Source organism: Macrobrachium rosenbergii, chromosome 3 (assembly GCF_040412425.1).
Source record: "Macrobrachium rosenbergii isolate ZJJX-2024 chromosome 3, ASM4041242v1, whole genome shotgun sequence".
NCBI classification, from domain to species: Eukaryota; Metazoa; Arthropoda; class Malacostraca; order Decapoda; family Palaemonidae; genus Macrobrachium; species Macrobrachium rosenbergii.
Genome location: NC_089743.1, coordinates 6,278,747 through 6,302,168, shown reverse-complemented (window position 1 = coordinate 6,302,168; position 23,422 = coordinate 6,278,747). Strand labels below are relative to the sequence as shown.

The window sequence follows — 23,422 nt, the reverse complement described above, 5'->3', positions numbered from 1 at the left end:
CCTATTTTTGTCCAACCTACTTCTTGAGTGAGAGTGAGGTTGATGGCCGGCGGAACGTCTGGAGGAGTCACTCCAGCGTTGATATGGATCCTTCTCCTCCTATTGGGCCTGGAGGCAGACCTGTCTCTATGCTGGCACGAAGGAGAAGGTCTGGAGGCTAACAACACCATTGACAAGGTGACCGATGCTACTGGGCAACCAATTGCATGAGCTATCCCTAGCCCTTTGTTGGCCGAGTTGGTTGAGCTTCAGACCGTCATTCGATGGGCCGGAGTTCAGTTCCCGCCGCCGGCTGATGAAGAGTTAGAGGAATTTATTTCTGGTGATAGAAATTCATTTCTCGCTATAATGTGGTTCAGATTCCACAATAAGCTGTAGGTCCCGTTGCTAAGTAACCAATTGGTTCTTAGCCACGTAAAATACGTCTAATCCTTCGGGCCAGCCCTAGGAGAGCTGTTAATCAGCTCAGTGGTCTGGTAAAACTAAGGTATACTTAACTTTAATGAGCTATCCCTTGACTGGTGAACGTCATCCGCCCTTGATGCTGGGAGGGGGGAGGGGGAAGAAAAAGCAGCCACTGAACCAGGTCTCACTCTTTTTGTGCTGCCTGAAGTCTAATGCCTGAAGTCTGGTTATCATCAGTTCCTTGTCTTTTATCTCCACATGTTCAGAGGCTGATTTTCATCTACCAGCATCTGCTGGACCAATGGGGAGCTGATTGGGTGTTCTGTCCGAAGAATTCCAGAAGTTGGAGCAGAAGACGTGTGTCTTCTGCTCTCTTTTTTCTCAAAGATGTCGAGGAGGCCACAACAGGCTCCTTTGGGGTCTGTCACTGGAGGAGGCAGACATGGTGGTGGCAGAATCGAAGCGGGGGAGATAGCCACCCCACACACTTTTCACACGTGGCCTCTCTCAGACACTCCTTTACCCTGCAGGAGATGCATACCAAATTCAGATCCCAGTGGCATGGGACATGAATTTACTGCAGGGCTTGCTCTTGCCAAAACAACACCTAACTATGGCTTAACACTCTCCTGTGTTGTAGCCATATGCACAAAATACAATGGAAAGTGGTCACACACATGGGAACCAAACAGCACTTCAAGAAAAACAAGGGCATCTAACATGTGCTCCAGAAAAACACCAAGGAACACAGAAGGCATGGAAGACTCTTCCTCTTTGGAAAAGAACACACTAGCCAACACTCCAAAAAGAAAGAGGTGGGGGATCACCAACACATGTGGGTACTACACTATCATTCTCTATGAACAAAGGTGATCGCCCTGTGATTCATGCTTCTCACAGCAGGTATGTACTCAATCTTTCTCTTTGAGACAAAGGCCAGTAAGGATAAAAACAGCAGCACACGAAACTACGCCACTGTGCTGCTGGAGGAGAGAAACACTAGGGGGCAACAACCCTGGTGCAGAAGATAATGTAAAGGTATTGCACACCTTACGCATACAGAGACAAAGTACAACAAAATTGGGAGATAATTCAGTTAATGTGCTAAAGCAGACACAGCTGCAAACACAATAGAAAAGTAAGTCCAGCTCAGGTCACTGCAGGCCTACTCAAAAGGATTTTGTTTTTGGAGATGATTCGGTGATGGCTGAAGCACGCTGCCAAGTACAAGTAACTCCACTTATAAAAGGGTAGGTTTGTATTTGCACCAGAACAAATATTGAATCTCCATCATACAGAGATATGTTTGGGGTCTGAAGTCTCTCATCCCCAAAATATGAACATTATAGTTCTTCAGATATTTTTAACCTTAGCAGGCAGGCAGAAAGGTCAGATATGAAAATGATAACTAAGTTTGCAATAAGCAAATGTTAGTGAAAAGAATAATTTTAAAACAAGAAGAACTGGGTTTTTAAACAATTTCTGTCACAAAAATAGTTATTAATACTTATAGCTCTTAGGTTTTAAAGTTAAGAGTTTCTGTAACAATGCTGGATTTTACAAGATAAGACCATTAGCCATATGGTCAACCCTCCTATTTTATTGAAGCTTGAGGCTGGCAAGGAAAGACTCTTGCCCTAACAGAGGAGATGTAACCTCCCAAACTTCAAAATGGCCCTCCTCTTTTTTTTTTCCAGCCCTGGAAGACTCGAGCTGAATACTCTGATATCAGAATTCATCACACTGTCAGGCTGCAGGTATGTAAGGCTTCTTACAAGAATATTAACCAATGTAATAATGTTACTTGCTTTCTAAAATTTCAACAGCAGCACCGAAAATGAAGGGTTTTATGTTATTACACAAGATTTGAAATCCTAATCTTAAAAGCCTCTTCTGAAGAATCAAGGGAATCCACAAGGATGGGATCCCCATGTATGGCAATGAATCATCAACTGTGCATGTTGTACGGCCAAGGATGGGCTGGCTGGGAACAAATTTGTACAATAGTATGGAAAAGTTACATTTTAGCTAAGTTTTTTTTCAACTTGTTTTAGTAGATAACAATCTTACCAGGTGGGTTTGGATTCTGGTTTATTTAATTCATTCACCATTAATAATTTATTATAAAATTTATTTTCTTCCCTTTCTCAGAAACATTGTCCTCTATGAGTTAGGTGTGGAAGTGTAAGTGTCTTAATGACTTGTTCCTGTTATCAAACCCAAGTTTTCCTGCTGCTGAATAAACATGCTGAATCTAAGGAATAAGGAAGGAGAGAAAGAGGGAGGAGAGTATGTGAAGGCGTTTTACGACAAAAATTGTGAATAACAAAACACAGATAAGGAGACAGAGTGAGGGCAATAATAAAAGTATTCCTAAATGCAAATCCTTTGTGCGTGTTTGTGTGTGTGTGTATGTGGGTTTGTGTTTGGCTATCCACTTCTGAGACTCATTGAAGCTGCCTGTACATGTAGATCGGTTAAATATTTAATATTGTATATCTTAAAGAGTTTGGCTATTATTTGACACCAAAATCACCCATGAGATTGATATTTCTAGTAACAGACCCAAGTGCGGATATACTTGGCAAGTTTTATCACTCCAAGATTAGAGGATATTTAAAGATGCCAATCTACCAAACCTTAGGAGTCCAGTAAGTGATTCCCAACCAGAATAACACTACTGTACAGTACTAGAACAAGAACTTATGTTGAAGAGACAAAATTTCCCAGACGTGCAATTCATGAAGAAAACTTGATTACGAATCTGAAAACTGAAATGGGGAACAAGATTAATGGTTATGAAGGATTTACGAATAGCAGATGCCTTTCCCACTGAGGTACAACGAGTGAAGTACTAAATTGGCTGTTATGTTAATCATTAGACTTCATTAGTTTGTGTTTGTTCCTTCTTTAAAAGAATTTAGATCCAGTAACCTTCCTTTCTGGAATACAAAAGACTACAAAAATAAAACCCAATGATCCAAAATGACAAAATCTGTCAGCCCAGAGGTTCCCTGGCATGTCTTACAGTGGTGTCACAAAATAATTAACTAGGAACTTATATATGATCAGTAGGACTACTCTGATTGCCCAGATCATTCTTTGTCACCCATTTTGAAGCAATAAAGTTTTATACTCCTAGTTTACTGTCATACTCGAGATTATGTTTTCAGTTAAAACCCATCTCTAGTGTCTTGCTTGTATTTGAGGAGCAGATTTGATAAAGCAAACGACACGCGTGTGATTTATTAATTTAATAATTTATTGCTTTTTATATTAACATGGCCCATCAAACTGACTATGAGCCTTTAAGGAACATGTAACTAATTTATGTAACTCCTTGTGACACCAGGTTACATGATTATTAATCTCTCTTCCTCCAATAATCCCACCATCAATAAACCAATCAGTGCACAACATTCACATTTAGCCAACTGGCATACGAATAGTACTGAGTGAGCTCAGCTAGGTGAACATGGACATTGTATAACCAGATTTTATCTGTAATTTTACAATACAATACCATAAAGAGTGTGAATCCTTTTGTACCTACAGTAAGTGTTGTTCAAGGTGTAGTGTCGTTATGGAACCAGATTAGAGGGGAATTATAGAAATGCTGTTTGCAGAACCCAATTATGCATTACATAGGATGTTCTAGAGGGTGAAATAATGATGACATAATCCATTTAAAAGTGCCACTGACCTTATGTACAATGGTTTGGAAATTTGAGTGCATCAATAAGGATGATAAACAAGAAATCTCCATTAGTTCCGTACTGTGTAACCTCAGAATGAGAGAACACGTCGAAAAACTTGTATTTAATAACTTGCTACTGTACTTCATATGTATGTACCATAGAGTACTTGATGCTGTTAACGAGTAAACGAGTCTGCAGCAACTTTCACTCATTAGACAGGTATGTGGAATTGGTGTCATGTGTAATAATTCTCTTACACAAGGCGCACCACAGAAAAGAAGTGCACAAAATACATTACAGTAAAAAAAATGGAAAGGATAAATTAAAGTAATGCATAGCATTTAATGCAGACGATTTTCAATGAACTTTTGAACTTACTCGGTGCTTTGTGTTTATTTTATACCATTATATGTACACAGCGTTTGTTACTTTTAATAGACAGGATAAAATTCAATATACAATACTATCGGTTCCAGGTTTTATCTAACACTTGGGAGTAGGGTGATAAAGTAATTCAGTACAGGAATCATGACAAATGTTTGTTTGCCAAAGTTTAGTATTCATGGTTGTGGTTCACGCAAAATGTGTTTACTGGGCTTATTCTCCACTGCATCGCTTTACCATTCAGACCAATACTAGTTCAGAGGATACTCCAGTGGACTTAGTAAATATTGTTGGTTAGCTAGTCCAAAGTGCCCCTGTGGTTCTGTCTTGGGTAGACCTCCAGGTTGTTGGCTTGTACTGTCATTTTGGATTTTCTTATTTTTGTTAGCTATTTTGGTTCCAGGAGAGGACTTAGGTTTAGTTTCTTATTATTGAAGACTGAATGACACAGTGCACCAAAACTTTAGTGTTTTGGGATTCAAAAGTTTCACTCCTGGTAATCTAAAAGATACCTTACATTACAATGTTGGGAGAATTATTTAAAATTGTTGCACGTAGGAAAATAAGCCCTACTTCTTCATTAAGTAATCATTAACAACATAATAATGATGGTATTGTCGATTTCATTCATAAGTGAAATTATATGTACTGCACAAAAACAATAAAAAAATCAGAAATTATAGTCTCTTGGCACCTTCTGAATACAAATACTTCAGTTAAAGCTAATCACACAAATTAGCAAATTAGCTTGAAATACTGTGTTGAATTCACAAACTGCAGTAGACATATTGCACATGAAATCCCGATTTAGTGCAAATCTTTACTTATTGTTTTCCGTAATTGTAAATCACTCGCAAAAAATTAATTTACGGATGGATACCAATAAAATTTTGAGGTTAACCAGACACGATTTGATGTTACGAATGATAAGCCTTATAACTATCTGAAAAAGCATATTAAATCAAGCAGCATCAGAGGTTAAATCCAAACATAAAAACTCATATCCCTTCATAAAGTAGTGCTCTGTAGTCCTTAGTTCTGACAATTATTTTCAAGATGAAGAAAGTGGAAGAACTTTAATTCAAATTGCGACCAATGTGCTTATTTGACTTAATTAAACTCTCTAGATTTGGCAAGCTAACCTACAACATGAAACTGTAATACAATAAAATGAGCCTTGTAAGTATCAGACTGTCTTGAAAATATAGACCATCTATTTCAAAGATCTACTGATATCCCAGGCAGTCAGAATTCTCAACAGTATTTCATAAATGTAAACAACTGTAGAAACACTGAACAAGCTTTAGAAGCTCTTAATCTGGGGAAAAATACAGTTAGATCAGTTTAACAATGTCATAATCTTATTTAAAGGCGGGTAAGGATTGTAGCCATCACATAGACACCAACACAGAAGTGAGAAGCAGACATTCATGGCTATGAAGTACAGAATGACAAAGGATATAAGCTAAATTTCATGAGGTATAGAAACTCTGTGAAAAGGTCAGATATCAAAAGGTGTGTGCAGGTCAACCAAGCAAAATAGGTCACACTTGAGCCCCCTACCAACTCCTTCAGGTAAAGTGTCTGTTATCGTCTGAAGCCTACGGAAAAATCTTGATGCAGTGGGAACTTCTTTGGCTTGGGGCATTTTAACGTTTTCAATGCTACTCATCAGAGGTTTGTTTTCAGAAAGAGCTTGACTCGTCGACAGGCCTTGTTCTGAAATTTGTTGTGGTTGGTATTGAGTTGGGTTATAAATATGCTGCTGAGAACAGTCCCCAACTTCATACACAGAAGCCTGTGCTTGGGGGATAATCGGTTGCATATAATTGGAGATTTCATCATCTGAACCTGAGGGTTGCATTAGAGTAGGACAGTGTTAAAGGAAGATCAAAATCAAACAAAAGCAAAGCAGTGAAATGTAGCTGCAGCCAAATGAATTGAAGCAAATTGAAGGAAGATATAATTTATTAGATTTTAATTAGAAGTTGTGAAGCCAGAAATTGATCAACTTATAACCAGAGAACCATTAAAGAATCAGTAAGAAGCACATGCATCAAGGTTAAAAGTGCAACTCCAAAAAGTTATGACTGCAGAACAAGAGTGAATAATAAAGCCAGAAGTCATCAATTGATAGTTGCCAAAAGAAGTTTAAATTGCATGCACCTTGCCCTTACCAGAACACTTCCAGAGTACCATTTTTATCTTCATCACTACAGCAAAAGTAGAGTTTAAAACACGGGCAATTTCTACAAAATTAATGGAATATTAAGTGCATCTGGAATATGAGGATAAAGGTCCAAAAATGATCCTTGATACCAGCAAAGACTACCACAAAAATGTTAGGGTTGGATCTTTTACACCTCATACACACTTCAAGGTGAACTACACATCATTTCATTTGCAGAAACTTACAGATTACTGTATTAGAAATTGCTAAAGAAAATCACTAAATACAACTCAGTAATTTATAATGATAAATTTCCCATCACCAGACCAACTGCATATGATATATTCTCATACCCATTTTTTGACCTGAATTAAAATTCTCTTTAGGAAAGTGTCCACCTCTTGCCCGGGCTTCATCAGTATTAGCTGATATTCGTACTGCATAGCGAAAAATGAAAAAGAAACAGAAAAAATGATCACAAGCTAAAATAAAATACAATTAACACTATGTTTCTAAAAAATGCAAACAGCAGCTACATAACTCAGTGGTAAAGAGAAAAATGATGTGGGGAAACTGAATTATTGGAAGATCCGTTGTGATACTTCACTTTGTGCCGGTCATCAGCTTGGTTTGTGACATGTGAAAACCCACCACCATACCAACAGACAATGTTACAACATAAGGTATATGACCTCACCTTGATCTCTGAAAATATTTGGCAATTCTTTTGCATCCGGACTTGCTGGCTCTGATTCTCCATTCTGGCCTAGAATGATTTTAGAAACTCCTCCAACACTGTGTTGGATAATTTTTAATCCGCCTGTATCAGGAGCAGAGTTTATGAAATTATTTTCTTGGTTGGTTGTATTTCTGATATTTCCAACAGAGCCTCGGTATCCATTAGGTCTTGAAGGGGGCATTTGAATTTTGCTAATGCTAGGAACAGAACCTCTTTTGGCACCCACTGGCTGTTGGAATGTCCCATTTCTTTCATTTTTGGCACGGGATACTGGCCCTTGGGATCCCACTGTACCCTGCCCAGGAAATGAACCTCTCTTCTCATTCAAATTCTTTGAAACAGTCTCTCTCTGACCATTGCTTTGGGATAATGATCCTCTTTTCTGTCCAGGACTTGATCCAAAGGCTCTCACTCCACTCTGCTGAGAGGAGTAAGGTCTTGGTGCAATAAGAGGAACTTCTACTTTCATTGGTGAACCTGAAGTAGGGATATCTGGAAAGGCAGTCAGGTTGCTGGATTACTGGGGTAAGGTATTGGGAAGGACTGGATAGAGAGAAAGAAGGAAACTGGATAGGAAAGGGAGAAGTGAGGTGAGAGAAATTGAATTTTAACCACCATCACCACAGTACTCAAACAACCCGCAATTGAGAGAAAAAGATAACATCGGGAAATAAAGCGATGCAGTTTTCCATCCATACTCTGAAAGCATCTTTTTCCCCTTAACATTCTCTGAAGAATTGAGTTTTCTCCTTTTTGCATGTAGAGCAATATAATCTGTATGAAGCAAAGCTTGTAAAGAGAGTATGACCTCTTTGTAATGGCATACTGGTATAATATATTCGTTCTCATTCATACTCCATTCATTCTGTGCCTTCCACTGCGTACTTACCAGCATTGTCTTGGTGGTCCAAAACATTCTGCAGCACTCTGAAAGACCGAGATTGGACAGGGGCGCCAATATCTGCTTGGTCACCATTCTGGTTACTGCAAACATTGAGATAGTTAGTATAGTACATTTACACTTTTCAGATATTTAACATTAAGCTTTTTAGCCATTTTGTTCATGTTATACGGCACATTTAACTTTAATCTAGTTTCACAGAAATTTTCACTTAACTTCTTCCATGAACAAAATATGAGATTCCTATCTATCTCTATAAAGCAATACATATTTCTCCATGTGGTAAATGAATCTTATTATTTATTGTGAATTAGAACATTAATTTATGTAAAAAGATAGTCTTTAAATCTCGACCCCTTGAAGCCTCACATTCTAAAACATTTTGTTTTAGTCATTGTATTTGCTTTTGATATATTTAAAATATGTTCTACATAGTATCATTAAAAAAATAAAAGAACTGTTCATCAACCAGGTACAGATTATGATTTAATCCTTTATGATAAGAACAAAAAGATCTTTATAACTTCAGAATCCGAATCTCAAAGTTCAATTCGCATGGCTACCTTGAAAGATATTATTCATACCACATCATAAAAATTAAAATATTTATATTTGCATTTCAATTTCAGAGGTTAGAATAATAATACATTTAGGCTCTTTACCTGTAAATGCTTGAACACACAAAAGGGGAAAAAATACAAAAAACTATAATGTAGAAAAATACAACCAAAATCATAGCAATCACAGTCAACAGTATATTCCTTTTGCATTTCTCAGTACATGACTTGAAATGCACAAAGACCTTCAAGTTAAACCACATACTAAAAGAAGAGAAGCATAGGAGCGCAAACACTTATCTCTGTATATACTATATATAGTTACCTTCAAAAGATTAGTTGCAACAGACCAGCGCAACTAAAAATATAAAAATAATTAGGAATAAAAAGTACTACAGAAGACATGATATATAAAATAAAGTTAAAATCATATTATGCTTGAACACTACACAAAAACACACATAATTTTTTATATTAATACACTCTTAAAGTTATGTATTAAAATATAATTTGAAATGTAAGCTCTTTATGTTAGTCATTTTCTTGAGAGGATATATATTCTCGGTACATAAACTACATCAATAAACGTATAATTTGGAACATATATCGAACATTTCTACCACAGGGAAAATGAAAACATACATTTTTTTCCTGATATCCTACGATTTGCAGTATTGTACTGCGCTCAATTTTTTTTTTTTTTTTTGGGGTTAATATTATGACTACTTTGCTGCACATCTAGAGAAATAAGTGTCAACTGATGTGTGGAGTCAAATTTATTTTAAAATGGGCTGCCAATGATGAATAAATTTGTGTCACCAAAAAGACACTGTGTATCTACATATAGTCATATACATGCTGCCTTCATATCATATAATCTAATGTAGATCACACACGTAGATCAGTAGCATACAAGGGATTTGTTCTATAGCAAAAGCAAATTAGTTGCAAACATTCTCTCCTTTGAAGTCATATAATATGATGAAATTCAAGTAAATAACAACTACAAAAATATAGAAAGTGCATTTAAGATGTTAAGTGCAAGTTCTACCATCTAGATGTATATTATAAAGTTATGTTGAACAGCCCAACTGAGACCTCTGCACTATAGAACGAATCCATAATTGAATGACAGCGCATTTTAGACACACTGACAGATTAACACGCAAATAACATTCCCAGAGGAAGGTATACTGCAATGGCTAATGCTTAAATTTTCTGTTCACTAGCCCCATATTCTACTATACCTAGGGGTAGTCCGGGGTGTTATCGTGTCCGACATTTTTTTCTGTATGAATCTTGGGAAGGCACTGCAAAAAGCATAATAAAATCTCCATTTAGTCTTGGAAGTAGTAGATCCTTGTAAGTGGGATAAAATGAATTATATCAACACAGTGTTAGTTGAAGACATTTGGGTAGGAGCAAAAGTTAATAGGGCACTGCTTTCATGGTAAAAATTCTTAATTCGTTATATGTATGCAGCATTATAACTATAGTGACTACAAAAGGCTCAGCATTTGATGTTACAGACACCTAGTTAAAAGCTGATTGTCATGTAAATTTTTTAAATAATGAGTTACAATACATTATTTAAAATCAATTACACTAAGAATCTGCACAGACACCAGAACTATCAGAAAAATACACAAGTCAACATAACAGTTTGTTACTTGTTGAAACTGAACAAGTGAGTATGTAAGAGTGGCGACTACTGAAGGCAGAGAGGGACAAGGTGATTTCTTGGGTCTTGCTATGAAGGACACTTGACAGGATCCTGGGAGTAGGGATGAGGAGATGGGTACAGACATCAAGATGCAGACTTACTTTTCTAGGCCTGAGTTGAGCTGAGCCAGACTTTGTTGCATCTGGTGAAGAGCATCAAGAGGGTTGCTGTTGTTGTTGTTGTTGTTGTTGCTGTTTGAACTATTTTCAGAAGAGGAGGAAGAGAGGGAATTATAAGGAAGGAAGGCACCACTTTGTCCACTCCCACTCAAAGTATTGATGGGATGTTTGAAACCTGTCCCTGGGGAGCTATTCCAGCTAGGCTGAGGATGATGAACAGGCTGTTGCTGTTGTTGCTGGTTTAGGCGAGACAAAGGCTGATGAAAAGTTTGCTGAGCGTTGTTTGTAGCAGTTGTCCCTTCTATACGAATTGGAATAAAGCGTTCATTTACTGATGTACTTGCATTTGATATGGTTGAAGTGGCAACTGTGTGACTTGGGGCAGGAGGAGTTTCTCTAGGAGGTGAATCACTTTCAATCATGATTGGAATTATTCGTTCCCTTGGCCTTTGTTTGGGCTGCTGTGATTGCTGGAACTGAACTGGAATTACACGAGGTTGCTGATTCAAATTCCCTTGATGCTGTATTCGAATAGGATGAGATTTGGGCTGAGACTGTAGGTGATTAGTAAGGGGTTGCTGCTGAGTGTGAGACTCAAAAAGATGTGGCTGTCGCACCTGTGACTGTGGCTGGAATTTTGGTTGTTGTGTTTGGACTGGCCTTGGCTGAATCTGCGCCTGGGACTGTGGTTGAACTTGAGGTTGATGTGTCTGTACTTGCTTCGGTTGGCTCTGTATCTGAGACTGCTGTGGCTTGTATTGCTGCTGTACTCTAACAGACTGTGCTTGTGATTGTTGTTGTTGAGGTCTTTGAGGAGGTGGCAAGGATTGCTGTCTCTGAAAAACTGGTTGTTGTCGAGCATTTGGCTGTGTCATGGTTCCAGCATGAGCAAAAGAATCTGTTGAACCCTCAGGTCCAAGCGATGATTGCCTAATAAAGCCGGTATGAGGTTGGAACTTATGAAATGTCTGCTGAGCATGTTGAACAAATAGTGGTGGTGGAGAGGGTTCTCGTAAGTGTCCACACATCCAGGGTAGTGGAGCTTTGTGTAATCCGGTGGTTGGGCTTCGACGAGGGCTTCGTTCAGCTGAAGGTGATAAGGGGCCTGTGCTGGGTATCCCCTCATTTACATGAAGTGGTTCATTATTTAAGGATCCCAAGTGTGCATTTGGAGATGAAACATGTGGAGAAGACGTTTTGGTGGGAAGGGAAGCTTGGCGAACTAAGCGAGTTCCTTTTGCACCAACAGAAGCAGAGAGTGGTGTTGCTGATGTTAAAGCTGGTGGAGGTGACTGCACTCGAACAGGTGTTTTGTTAATGTCCATTTCACTGTTTGTTCTAATTGGAACTGATTTAATGGGTAAAGGCTGTGACAGTGAATTTTGCTTTGAAAGATTTGTTTTTGGTGCTGGTGGCTGATTAAATGCCATTTGTTGGATAACTGGTTCTTGTGTAATAACAGGGGGTGGTTCTATGGGTATATTTGGTATGAATGGGGGCTCAGGCAAAGATGATTGCCGTTTTAAGCCAGCACCTTGACCAGGAACGTGCCTCAAAACAGAGTTTCCTAATCCACTCATTGGCTGAGATGGTGTTGGTCTTGAAGGAGCATTTAGCTTAATGGAAGAAGGAACTGCTGGAGTACTAATGCCTATAACTACAGGTTTCTCTAGTATGGCCTGTTTAACAGGTGTTGGTTCCCGGAAAATCTGTCTCACTGGAGTTGGCTCTTTCAAAGGCATTTCCTTCACAGGTATAGGAGAGAAAATTACAGGCACTTCATTATCTGTAGGTTCAGGAACACCAGGCTGTCTTGTATGAACTTGCTTACTTGCTGAAAGGTCATTCAACTCTGGTTTCATGGTAAGAGCTGATTCTTTAATAGGAGCCTGCTTAACTGAAGTATATTCTTCAGTAGGAACCTGCCTGACTGGAGTAGGTTGTTTAACAGGGCCCTGCTGAGGTGAAGTAGGTTCTTTAAAAGGAACCTGCTGAAGTGGAGCAGGTTCTTTAACAGGAACTTGCTGAAGTGGAGTAGGTTCTTTAACAGGAACCTGCTGAAGTGGAGTAGGTTCTTTAACAGGAACCTGCTGAAGTGGAGTAGGTTCTTTAACAACAACCTGCTGAAGTGGAGTACGTTCTTTATTAGGAGCCTGGTGAACTGGGGTAGGTTGTTTCATGGGAGGCTGCTTGACTGGAGTAAGTTCCTTAACTGGAGGTTGCTTATCTGGTATAAGTTCTTCAGCAGGAGCCTTCTTAACTGGAGTAGGTTCTTTACTAGGTGGCTGTTTAGTTGGGGTAGTTTCTCTACTGAATGGTGTAGGTTCTTTATTTTGCATCTGTTTCAGTAATGCAGGTTCTTTTGCAGGGGACAATTTTGTTGCTAGTGGAGTAACAGGAGTAAGCTCTTTTTCAAAATGTACTGGAGAGGGTTCATGATATATAGAAGAGGAATCTGTTATGTTGGGAGATTGTATTACTGGTATGGGTTCACAAACTTCATCTAAGGTGGGTGAAGATTCTGTAAATGATGACTGGGAATCAGATGATAATAAACTCTCTTTCTGAGGAGATGACTCGTCAAAGGAATTTTCAGTAGCAGGAAGTTCTGTCTGATGAAGAACCTCCTTTGTGTAGGAATTACCTCTTGTGGAAGGTCATGACAAGTTGGAGGCAACTTATGCACAGAATTGAGAACAGGGCTTGGTGGACTGACATCATTAGGATCTGAATATCCCAGAATTAAATCTTGTATAGGTGTACTTGTGGACTCTGGAAAGTGTGGAGATTCTGTTGGTCTTGGTAGAACAAAATTATCTTCCACCACAGATACAGGAGCCATTTCTGGTATTTCAGCAACCTTTGGTGAAAGACTTGTTTCTGGTGGTGGCACAAGTACTGGAGGACTCAGAATTTCTAGTTCCTTTGGCAGTGATGGCTGACATGAAGCTGAAGATTCTTGAGCAATAGGTGGTGTTACAGGAACTCTGACTGCTTGTGGTGGTGGTAGGGGTGGTGGGGAAGGTTCACAAGGTATAGTACTCACCAAAGGAGATGTTGGGGGGGAGGCACTGATGAGTGATCCTCTCCTAGCGGCAAAATTCTGCGTTGGGAGTGGGGGTGCCATCGGTATTGATGGACCAGGCTCTTTAGCCAACATAGGTTGCGGTGCAGCTGGTGATGTGGGTGAGGAGGATATAGGTGGAGATGAAATGGTTGATGGTACAGAGCTTATAGGTGAGGAGACTGGCATGGTGAAGGAGTTCTCTGCTGTTACAACAAAAGGTGGTGGTGGTGGAGCTGGACCACACACATTCTTCTTGGGTTTAGGAACTTCCTTGGGCTGAGAGTGATGTTGAGGGCCCATTCCGACCCCAGGCATTGGCAAGACCTGAATGGGTAGGCCTTGTGGTGCACACTGAGCTGATACAGCTGCATTCGGTTGTCCTTGCTGAGGCTGCTGCGCCAAGGGAGACGGCTTCACACCTTCGGATTGAGCATTTCTGTAGAGGCGCCGCTGCATTCTAGGTGACCTGTGGGCAGAGGGTCTAACACTCGTGCCACAGTCATAGATATAATATAAAGGGTGCAAGAGGAACTCAGAGGTACATGGATGCATTTGTTAACTCAGCATGGTGAATGGCTATATGCATTGAAGCACTTCTATTTCAGTTCCACATTGACAATAGAAATAATGTCAGCTTAAGCTTCAGTAACAAATTGCTGTGTGTCACAACTATTTTTTGTTTACTTAGTTTATTACAAAAACATTATGACAACGAGTCACAACTAATTCCAAAAATGCTTTACTCTACAGTGACAAGACACACACGATTTCATTTTCTAGTCAGTCACACTAAGCTAGCTGCAGGATAGGATCAGAGGAGGGACCAGGCGACAAGGTTAACTCACGAGAAACTCATTCTATTTTATACAATGACTTGTTTCAAATAGGAATCCTAAGACCCATGGAAATCTGGGAATTATGAAGAAAACACGAGAGCAATCCAACAAGAAATTTAAATGAACAATTGTTTGCAGGTCACCAGAACTTGCTGAGCACTCGTATTTGCGAACACTAATGAGTTAACATGACTATAACAGTTTTTGACCTTTGCAACCTAGGGGTTCATATTTCATAAGAAAAATAAAGAGAATACAAAAGAGAATTTTTCTTTCTTTTTACAATAACACTAATTTAATTACATAAGTTGATTTACTCTTTACTCCAGCTGTTCTTTTCATATGAGACAAACACTTAAATGTTACATTATTTAGGGCAATTTATAAAACCACGAGATGATATCACGGAGTCTACAGAAAATTCAAATGCATGCATATATATATATATATATATATATATATATATATATATATATATATATATATATATATAAATATATATATATATATATATATATAAACACATACATACATAAATACTCACACACACAAACATACATACATATATATATATACTATATATATATTATATATATACACATATACATACATAAATACACACACACATATACATGTATATTATTAACTTTATCACATACACAATTGTTCTGTGCAATAGTAGAATTACTAAAAGGACCTCATTCAAACTGGATGATATCTAATGGAGTATTTATTCAGAAAAAGTTACAAGCTTTCTTGGACAAACAGTCCACATTATCAAGTATGCGTACAGTGATCAGACACCTAGTCCAGCTGTATTTATATCTGTATGCTGGGTACTTTTAATCCTGTAATCGCCTGGCTGCTCCTGTGTGACCCTCGTCCCCTCATGACCTTGGCCTTTCTCTGCCCCCTTCTTCTTCCAGGTGTCCGTTTTCCGTGCGTTCTCTTGCTACTGTGGAGTATACGATTTTTCTAGATATGCTGTCTTCAAAGCCGTTTCCGGTGTTCCCTGCCATTGTGTTGTTGGCGCATGTTATGAAGGCGTTCTCTACAACCAGTCTGGCCGTTTTGCTGGTGTTCCTGTAAAGAAAACTCATATTTCCCAGTCTATTTTATGGTCATTTTCCCAACAGTGTTTGGCAACTGCCGACGTCTGATTATAATGCCTTATGTTCTGCAGGTGTTGTTTGCTTCGCTCTTTACATGATTTGCCAGTTTCGCCATAGTACCCATCTTCACAGTCTAGACACAGTCTAGATTAGAGGGGGGGTATATATGGCAACGTGTCTAGACTGTGAAGATGGGTACTATGGCGAAACTGGCAAATCATGTAAAGAGCGAAGCAAACAACACCTGCAGAACATAAGGCATTATAATCAGACGTCGGCGGTTGCCAAACACTGTTGGGAAAATGACCATAAAATAGACTGGGAAAATATGAGTTTTCTGTACAGGAACACCAACAAAATGGCCAGACTGGTTGTAGAGAACGCCTTCATAACATGCGCCAACAACACAATGGCAGGGAACACCGGAAACGGCTTTGAAGACAGCACATCTAGAAAAATCATATACTCCATAGTAGCAAGAGAACGCACGGAAAACGGACACCTGGAAGAAGAAGGGGGAGTTGAAAGGCCATGGTCACAAGGGGGTGGGGGTCACACAGGAGCAGCCAGGCGATCATAGGATTAAAAGTACCCAGCACACAGATATAAATACAGCTGGACCATGTGTCTGGTCACTGTACGCATACTTGATAATGTGGACTGTTTGACGGAGAAAGCTTGTAACTTTTTCTGAATAAATACTCCATTAGATACCATCCAGTTTGAATGAGGTCCTTTTAGTAATTCTACATTATATATATCAGAAACAACACACTATGTTAAGGGACTATTATAATGAAAATCTCTGTTTATATACATATATATATTGTATATATATACAGAGAGAGAGAGAGAGAGAGAGATGGCAAGTATGAATAATTAGGAAAATGAAACAAAGATGCCCATTCAGTTAGTATGGTCATGTATGTGAAAGGTGAGTTACAACATCTCCATCATTTCCCAAACGATCGTTATGATTCATTAAACTAAACCATTTTTGTTTTAACATTCGTACAAATACTTAAAGATACCAAATTACCATTTATCCAAAAGACTGGTAAACCATACGAAGGAAGGACATGGAGAAATAAAACAAAAAGAAGAGGTGAAAAAATCAGAAAAATGACATTAGGAAAAGAACAGGAACAAACTGAGTTATCAGTGGAAGAAAATTTGTGAAAGTGCGACAGAGTAAGATGAAAGTAACTAAACTTCTGAAATTGACGCAATGCACTTTACAACCGGAGAATAAGATTGCAGCGGAAGAGGCTGAAGTGAGAATGGAGGAACTTCAGCTCCATTTGAGAAACACTCAAACTCCAGCCTGAAAGAAAGGTAATAAGAATCAAAACGGAAGAAAATGCAGATCAAAAGGGAAGAAACTAGCCGTAAGAAAGAATGAAACTGCAAATGAAACGGCGAAAAGAAACGTAGCTCAAAGTGGGAGCTACGAAATGCTGAGAGGGAAGAAGTGACAGGTATGACCGGAAGGAAATGCAACTCACACTGTCAGAGGCTGAGACAGAAAAGGAACATGATACAGTAGGAGGAGGACAAGCAAACTTGAAATGAAGCCTTTGATAGCGAGGAATAAAGAAAAAGATCAAAAGAAGAGACGAACAGAAAGCAGAGCCAATTTAAACTTAGAGAAACATGACAAGTCTTCCAAAGCTTACCTAATTTCGGACAAATCGAGTCCTCCTGGGGTGTATGTGAAGGGCTTCTTGTCCTTCATCATAGCACTGGCCAAGGCAGCAGGTGGGGTATTCATGGCTGGGCGAGCGGGGATCTGTAATATGCACAAGTTGAGATAAACAAAAAAACAGGCATGCAAAACAATACTTAACAAGCCACGAACAATCATATGTTTAGTGTGTGGTTGTTCAAGCACAGATCTACACTTAAAAAATATCCAGAACCTTACGTGCTATTAATTTTGAGGTTAGTCTACAAAAGAACTAAAATGTTTGGCAACAGAATTCTGAAAATCAAGAATATTCATGAAGACATCTAAGACGGTGAAGAGTGCAGTGCTTTGTAGAGAGATGTGTTCAGGATGATCCGAGGCATTCAGGATCATTCAGTGTCACAGTCCTTCATAGTTAAGGATATTCAGTTACAGCTGACTATATCTGAATCCTTCATCTACAGTGATAGTTGACGAAAGTTACTTTTTTTAATAAGCAGGGGCAATATAAACTCTATTGTGCAATACAAAAAATCACAAAGCAACCATCATCAACATGTATGTTAGGTTAACTATACTGATAAAAATATTCCCAGAAATTAATAATTGCATAAGTAGTTCTTTATTAAGGCCATAAATTTCGGAACAAGTCAAGATAAAAACTCTAATTGAATCAGAATTATTCATCAGTGTCACAAAGAAGTTTTCCCTGCAGTTACTATTTTATTTAAACAAGAGACTTGGTGAGTTATCAAGAAATAATAATAATAGCTTCTAACATACTCCTGTAGAGCACAATGAATTCAGTTCCCGCAAAACAGAATATTTGATTATCATAACGAAACCATGACAAAACTCTTGAAAGGGCCTCACCTCTGAAGGAAGTCTTGAAGTTGGGATGATGCCTGGGATAGGTGGTGGTGGTGGGGGTGGAGGTGGTCCGCCTGCGGATCACAAAAAGAACATTGAAAGACACTGATAATGATCAATAATAAAAGTAGTACTGGGCAGAGTAGCCTTTCCGATATTAGACAAGAAGCTCGGGCATTTCTAAAATTATGCAATTCTCTCTCTCTCTCTCTCTCTCCTACACACATTCAGTAGTCGCCTCAATTTTAGTTCTCTTCGCTAACACTGAAGAGATCATTCCGTCTCCAGCGCTGATTCTTGAGAAAAAGGACTATCAACGGCTTTGCTTCTCGAGTCTGAATTTTATTCTTTTTGTGAACTAAAACGTTAGGGACCAATGCCTTTCAGCAATGAGCTTACATATTACAAAGAAAAATACATCTTACTGGAGTGGCGTATTTTCGATATTTTACAATTTAGCACCATCCAAAAACCACACACGCACACACATTCATACGCCTCGCGTATTTCCAAGTACTTATATAGTTATTAAATCTACATCAGTATGAAAATCTCGCATTCAGAGAATGTATAATTCAGGTATCCCATAGAGCGAAGACAGAAACTGAACAAATAAAGTCTTAGGCCATCTCCCAACAAGAACCATGCAAATATAAATGAAGGGGAACCGTTTTCGATGAGTCGCATTACCATTAAATCACATGAATTTCTCAAATAGTCCTTACCACCCGCCATTTCCACTCTGTCGCTTTTCATATACAGTCCTATAGTACGCATTACTAAAAGCGTCCATGGTTATCGTTTGTGTACACCGCGTGCTAGAGAAGCACAGACCCGGAAGTTAAGGAAAACTCTTCTTGAAATTACAGCACACTAATCGAACATTAAGAATCCTCAGGAAAATAAAAAGCCCGAGAACATGGTGGAACCAGACACTTATCAAAGAAGAAAATTGCTGGATTCCTTCCACTTATGTGGTCTCCGTTCTTTGAGAGTAAACCTGGAGGACTTCCAAAGAACTGGTAACATTTGAGTCAGACTCGGGCGAAGTGTTCTTTACAGAGCCATTCTCAGATAACTATAAGACAAGTTCCATAACACGGATGATTTTCTACGAAGAATGACCCACCGCACAGTCCAGTCTTATAAGAGTTTTTGTTAAAAGATTGGAAAAATCCAATTTGGGACCGAATCCAGACGTTGAGTTCCTAGAACTGTATACTATAGAATTAGGTATAGGCTGAGAGCATGACCCTGAAATTAGTAATAGTATTGATTCAAGGGCCAATAAAAAAATAAAGCTTATAAGTGAAGCTGGGGCCAGAGGAAAACAATAAGGGAAATGTTATTAAAATGGAGAGAGCTGGAAGATGAAGAGTAAAGAAAAAGTTAATATTCGTAAGCAAACTCAACCGGAGAGCAATATTTTACAAAACAAGATGCCAACCAAAATGATCCATCTACTGTGTTCCCATATTCATTTAATTTTCACTGTTCTGTTCTCAAAGCTTATTCAGCGGCCCTTTCAGTGACCCTTGTATGAAGAATCATAACAAAGCTATGAGATGTTTGCTCGTTTTTAAAGCTTACGTGCAGTGGCCCGCATTTCAAGCCTTAACATCTCAATCATTTATTTTATTTCATAAAGCTAAAACAAAAACAACACAGCAGATTTACAACGGAACCCTACGGCTTTATTAGAAGCGAATTCGCTAATAACATCAAAAGATGCCAGGGTGCCGCCCTCCCCCCCGACATCGTCGCCCGATCGGACCGCCCCCAACCCTTAGTTGCGCCACTGCTTACGTGGTTTCTGAAAAGTCCATATTTCAGAGCTTGTAAGGAGCGGGTGGAATATAATCTCAGGTTTAGCGGCGAAAAATAATCTCTTTCAGGGTATCTAAGGAAGTCTTTCGTATCAGGGCTAACAGTGGAAAATTCTACAGCAGAGTGGATTTGGACTGATCCAATTACCCCTGTTAAAGCCACATAACTATTAAAAACTGGAGATAAAAAAGTTCGTGTCAGCCAAGAGAGAGAGAGAGAGAGAATGTCGAGGGCAAAAATCAAATGAATAAATGCCCCAAAAAAAAAAAAAAAAAAAAAAACTAGCAGGTGCGGGTTGGTCTAAAGGACAACCCATCCATTAGCAACTCCTAAAAGGGCGCTGGAAGGCTAATGAGGTCTCTCGTTACTTTGAGGCTGCGCGGCAAAGAAAAGAACTCGACTAGGAACTGAATGCCAGCTCCCAGCAAAGACACGGCGACGCGATTGGAATTTTACGTTTTTCGTATATTTGCTTCGTTAACTATCACATGGAAAACTAATAAGAATATATAAGTAAAATAATGTCGCGCCAGATTAACTCAACTACGGGATAAAAAGACCACAATGGACAGGACTGTGATATATATATGATATGATATGATATTGGGTGTCTTAACCTTTCCTGTGCCTCTTTGGTTGCATTCGTTTCATTCCTGCTCACTAGAGAATGCACTATTTCCTTATAGTCTGTCCATTCTACCTTTTTCTCTCCTTAATTGTCATATAATTTCACAGTCTATTATGTATACTAAAATAACAAACTCAAAACAATGAATGGGGTTTAGTAGTTTCTTGAGCTGAAAATTATGTGAACGGTTTAAACAGTTTCTCCTCGGTAAGATATGTAAAATCATGTAAAAAAAAGTCATGTTACCCTTTATAGCTTTTATAGCTTTCATTTCTTATTTATTATCATAACATACAATCTCCGTTCAAATTCCAGAACTCGTCTCTTAATTGTACAAGATTAGTTAGCTTGCTGAGACCTTCATGTCTGAAGCCACATTCTTGCTGACCTTCACCAATAATTTAATTGTTTTAGACAAGGATGATTTGTATTCTGGCTGAACTGAGACTAGTGAATACAGCTACGATATCACCCAGTGTCAGGTATAAGAAAGCAGAATTTTATCTTTATCAACAAGCTTTTAAAGATAAAAACTTCATAGAAGCACTCGATTTCAGCTAACTCAAACCCTATCAACAAGCTTTTAAAGATAAAAACTTCATAGAAGCACTCGATTTCAGCTAACTCAAACCCTTCGACTACAAAAACTGGTTTGACAATGGCGCCGTTTTGTATCGTATTTGCTAACAGTCGAAGTCACTTCAAGTCTTATTAACAGAATTAAGTTAGCAGTGTCTCCTTAGTTAAGGATGTTAATTCATATCAAGTATGACTGATTTACTGGACTTTCTTATACTGTTTATCTTCTATAGAATTATTGGGCTTTTGGATACAGGCCGGTAGTTAAGAGAATTAATATCCTTTGATAACCCAGGCCTAAAGTAAAAAGCTGAATGGGAAATAACAGTGGAACTTATAATCAGTGGAAGTGATCGACTTGCGTCTTATTATTATTATTATTATTATTATTATTATTATTATTATTATTATTATTATTATTCAGAAGATGACACCTACTCATATGGAACAAGCCCACAAGGACCACTGACCTGGAATCCAAGCTTCCAAAGAAAATGGTGTTCATTAGGAAGGAGTAAGAGGAAGTAAGGGAAATACAAAGAATAGATCTCACTAATTAAAAAAGAAAAAAATAAATTAATAAACAGATAAAAATATATTAAAATTCAAGGAAGTAATGCATTGCAACTTCGCTTGAATTACTCTAGTTCCAACTGCACGACATCCTCTGGGAGGCTGTTCCACAGTCCAACGGCGTGAGGAATAAAGGACTTATGGAACTGAGAAGTTCGACAGCGAGGCACATTTACTGCATATTGGTGCTGCTGTTCAGCGAATCGGGTTGCTCTCGGCAGGTAAAGTGGATTAGGGATCAATTGTGAATGTGAAAGATCTCTTTTAAAATACAACTTATGGAAAAGTGACAAGAGACCATCTGTCGATGGTCCAAGTCATAACTGCTGCTATTAGGAAACAAAAACCTACCACCACGAACCACTCTATCTAAAAGAGATAAATCTCTGGCAGAAGCAGACATCCACACCTGAGAACAGTGAAGGAAGCACAAATGACAAAACAGGTTGCATTGATTTTCACTGTTATAAATATATGAGGCCTTATGAACAATACAGTACCTAACTTTCATGCGGCATTTACTGAAACTTTCATTAGAAGTTTCTCGAAAGTAAGATGTGAATCAAAAGTTACACCTAGAATAGTTAAAGCTTCAGACTCATTCACCAAAGTTCCATCCACTTGAAGGGGAGGATGGGGTGGCAAATCTGTACGAGATCTGCTAATCGGTAGTGTTTTCGTTTTACTGGAGTTCAGCGTCATACCCCACCGACTACACCATTCCCTGATCCTGTCCATGTAACGATTGAAGCTGAGGAGGGCAGCATCATTTCTCATAAGTGGAGACTGCACTACACCCACAAGTGTTGCATCATCGGCTTACTTTACAATCTTGTTTTCCAGGCCAACAAACATATTACTTGTATAATCTAAAAATAACAGTGGACCAAGAACACTACCCTGTGGAACTCCGGACACAATAGGTCTTCGTTCACTGAAGATCTTGTCCACAGCAACTCGCTGCTGCCTACCTGTAGGGAAATCTTGAACTAGTCCTATAACATACCCACCCACTCAAAGATTCTGAAGTTTATAAATAAGTGCCTTGTGTTTTACTAAATCGAAAGCAACACTAAAATCTATTTGAATTACTTTGCACTCAAAACCCTTATCAAGATTCCCTTGCAAATGGCATGTCGAGTCTAAAAGAGCATCGCAGGTACCTAACTGCTTCCTATATGCATATTGACTATCAGCTAACAATCCTTTAGATTCCATATAATTATATAGTGGCTTAAAAATTACTTTTTTCAGCAACTTTGGAGAGCACAGGTAGAATAGAGATTCTGCAGATATGCCACGCTTTGGAGCAGGCACTGTATTACTAAGTTTGTGCCCATCCGCAAAGATACTACGTCGACATAAAAATCTATAGAAACCATCAGGATCTTCTCCATCCCAGCTATCAAGATTATCCAGAATTTTCTTAACATCCTTGGAGCGAAATGCAAATTTTGTAAGAATAGGTTCAGGATGACACGTATCGGGGAGATTGCTTAGCTTCAAAAGCTTGATGAAGCAGTTCAGGTTTTTCCCTAGGGCCAGTA

The 23,422-nt window shown here is 38.7% G+C and overlaps 1 protein-coding gene across 31 annotated transcripts in view; it reads right to left on the bottom strand.

Moving 5' to 3' along the window:
- The window catches only part of LOC136852221 (trichohyalin-like), a 392,138-nt gene that overhangs the window by 28,186 nt on the left and 340,530 nt on the right, over positions 1-23,422 (bottom strand). For 7 of the 31 annotated variants that reach the window (XM_067126802.1, XM_067126817.1, XM_067126670.1 and 4 more), the window contains 7 exons: positions 18,272-18,342; positions 17,388-17,500; positions 10,102-10,164; positions 8,286-8,380; positions 7,355-7,888; positions 7,011-7,094; positions 6,051-6,206 (listed from right to left, as the gene is read on the bottom strand). In XM_067126802.1, the coding sequence (XP_066982903.1) occupies positions 6,051-6,206; positions 7,011-7,094; positions 7,355-7,888; positions 8,286-8,380; positions 10,102-10,164; positions 17,388-17,500; positions 18,272-18,342 (1,116 nt within the window). Of the gene's footprint in view, positions 1-6,050; positions 6,339-7,010; positions 7,095-7,354; positions 7,889-8,285; positions 8,381-10,101; positions 10,165-10,678; positions 14,230-17,387; positions 17,501-18,271; positions 18,343-23,422 lie in introns of those variants that run through there. The other 24 variants (XM_067126881.1, XM_067126772.1, XM_067126788.1 and 21 more) reach the window with 15 other exon arrangements.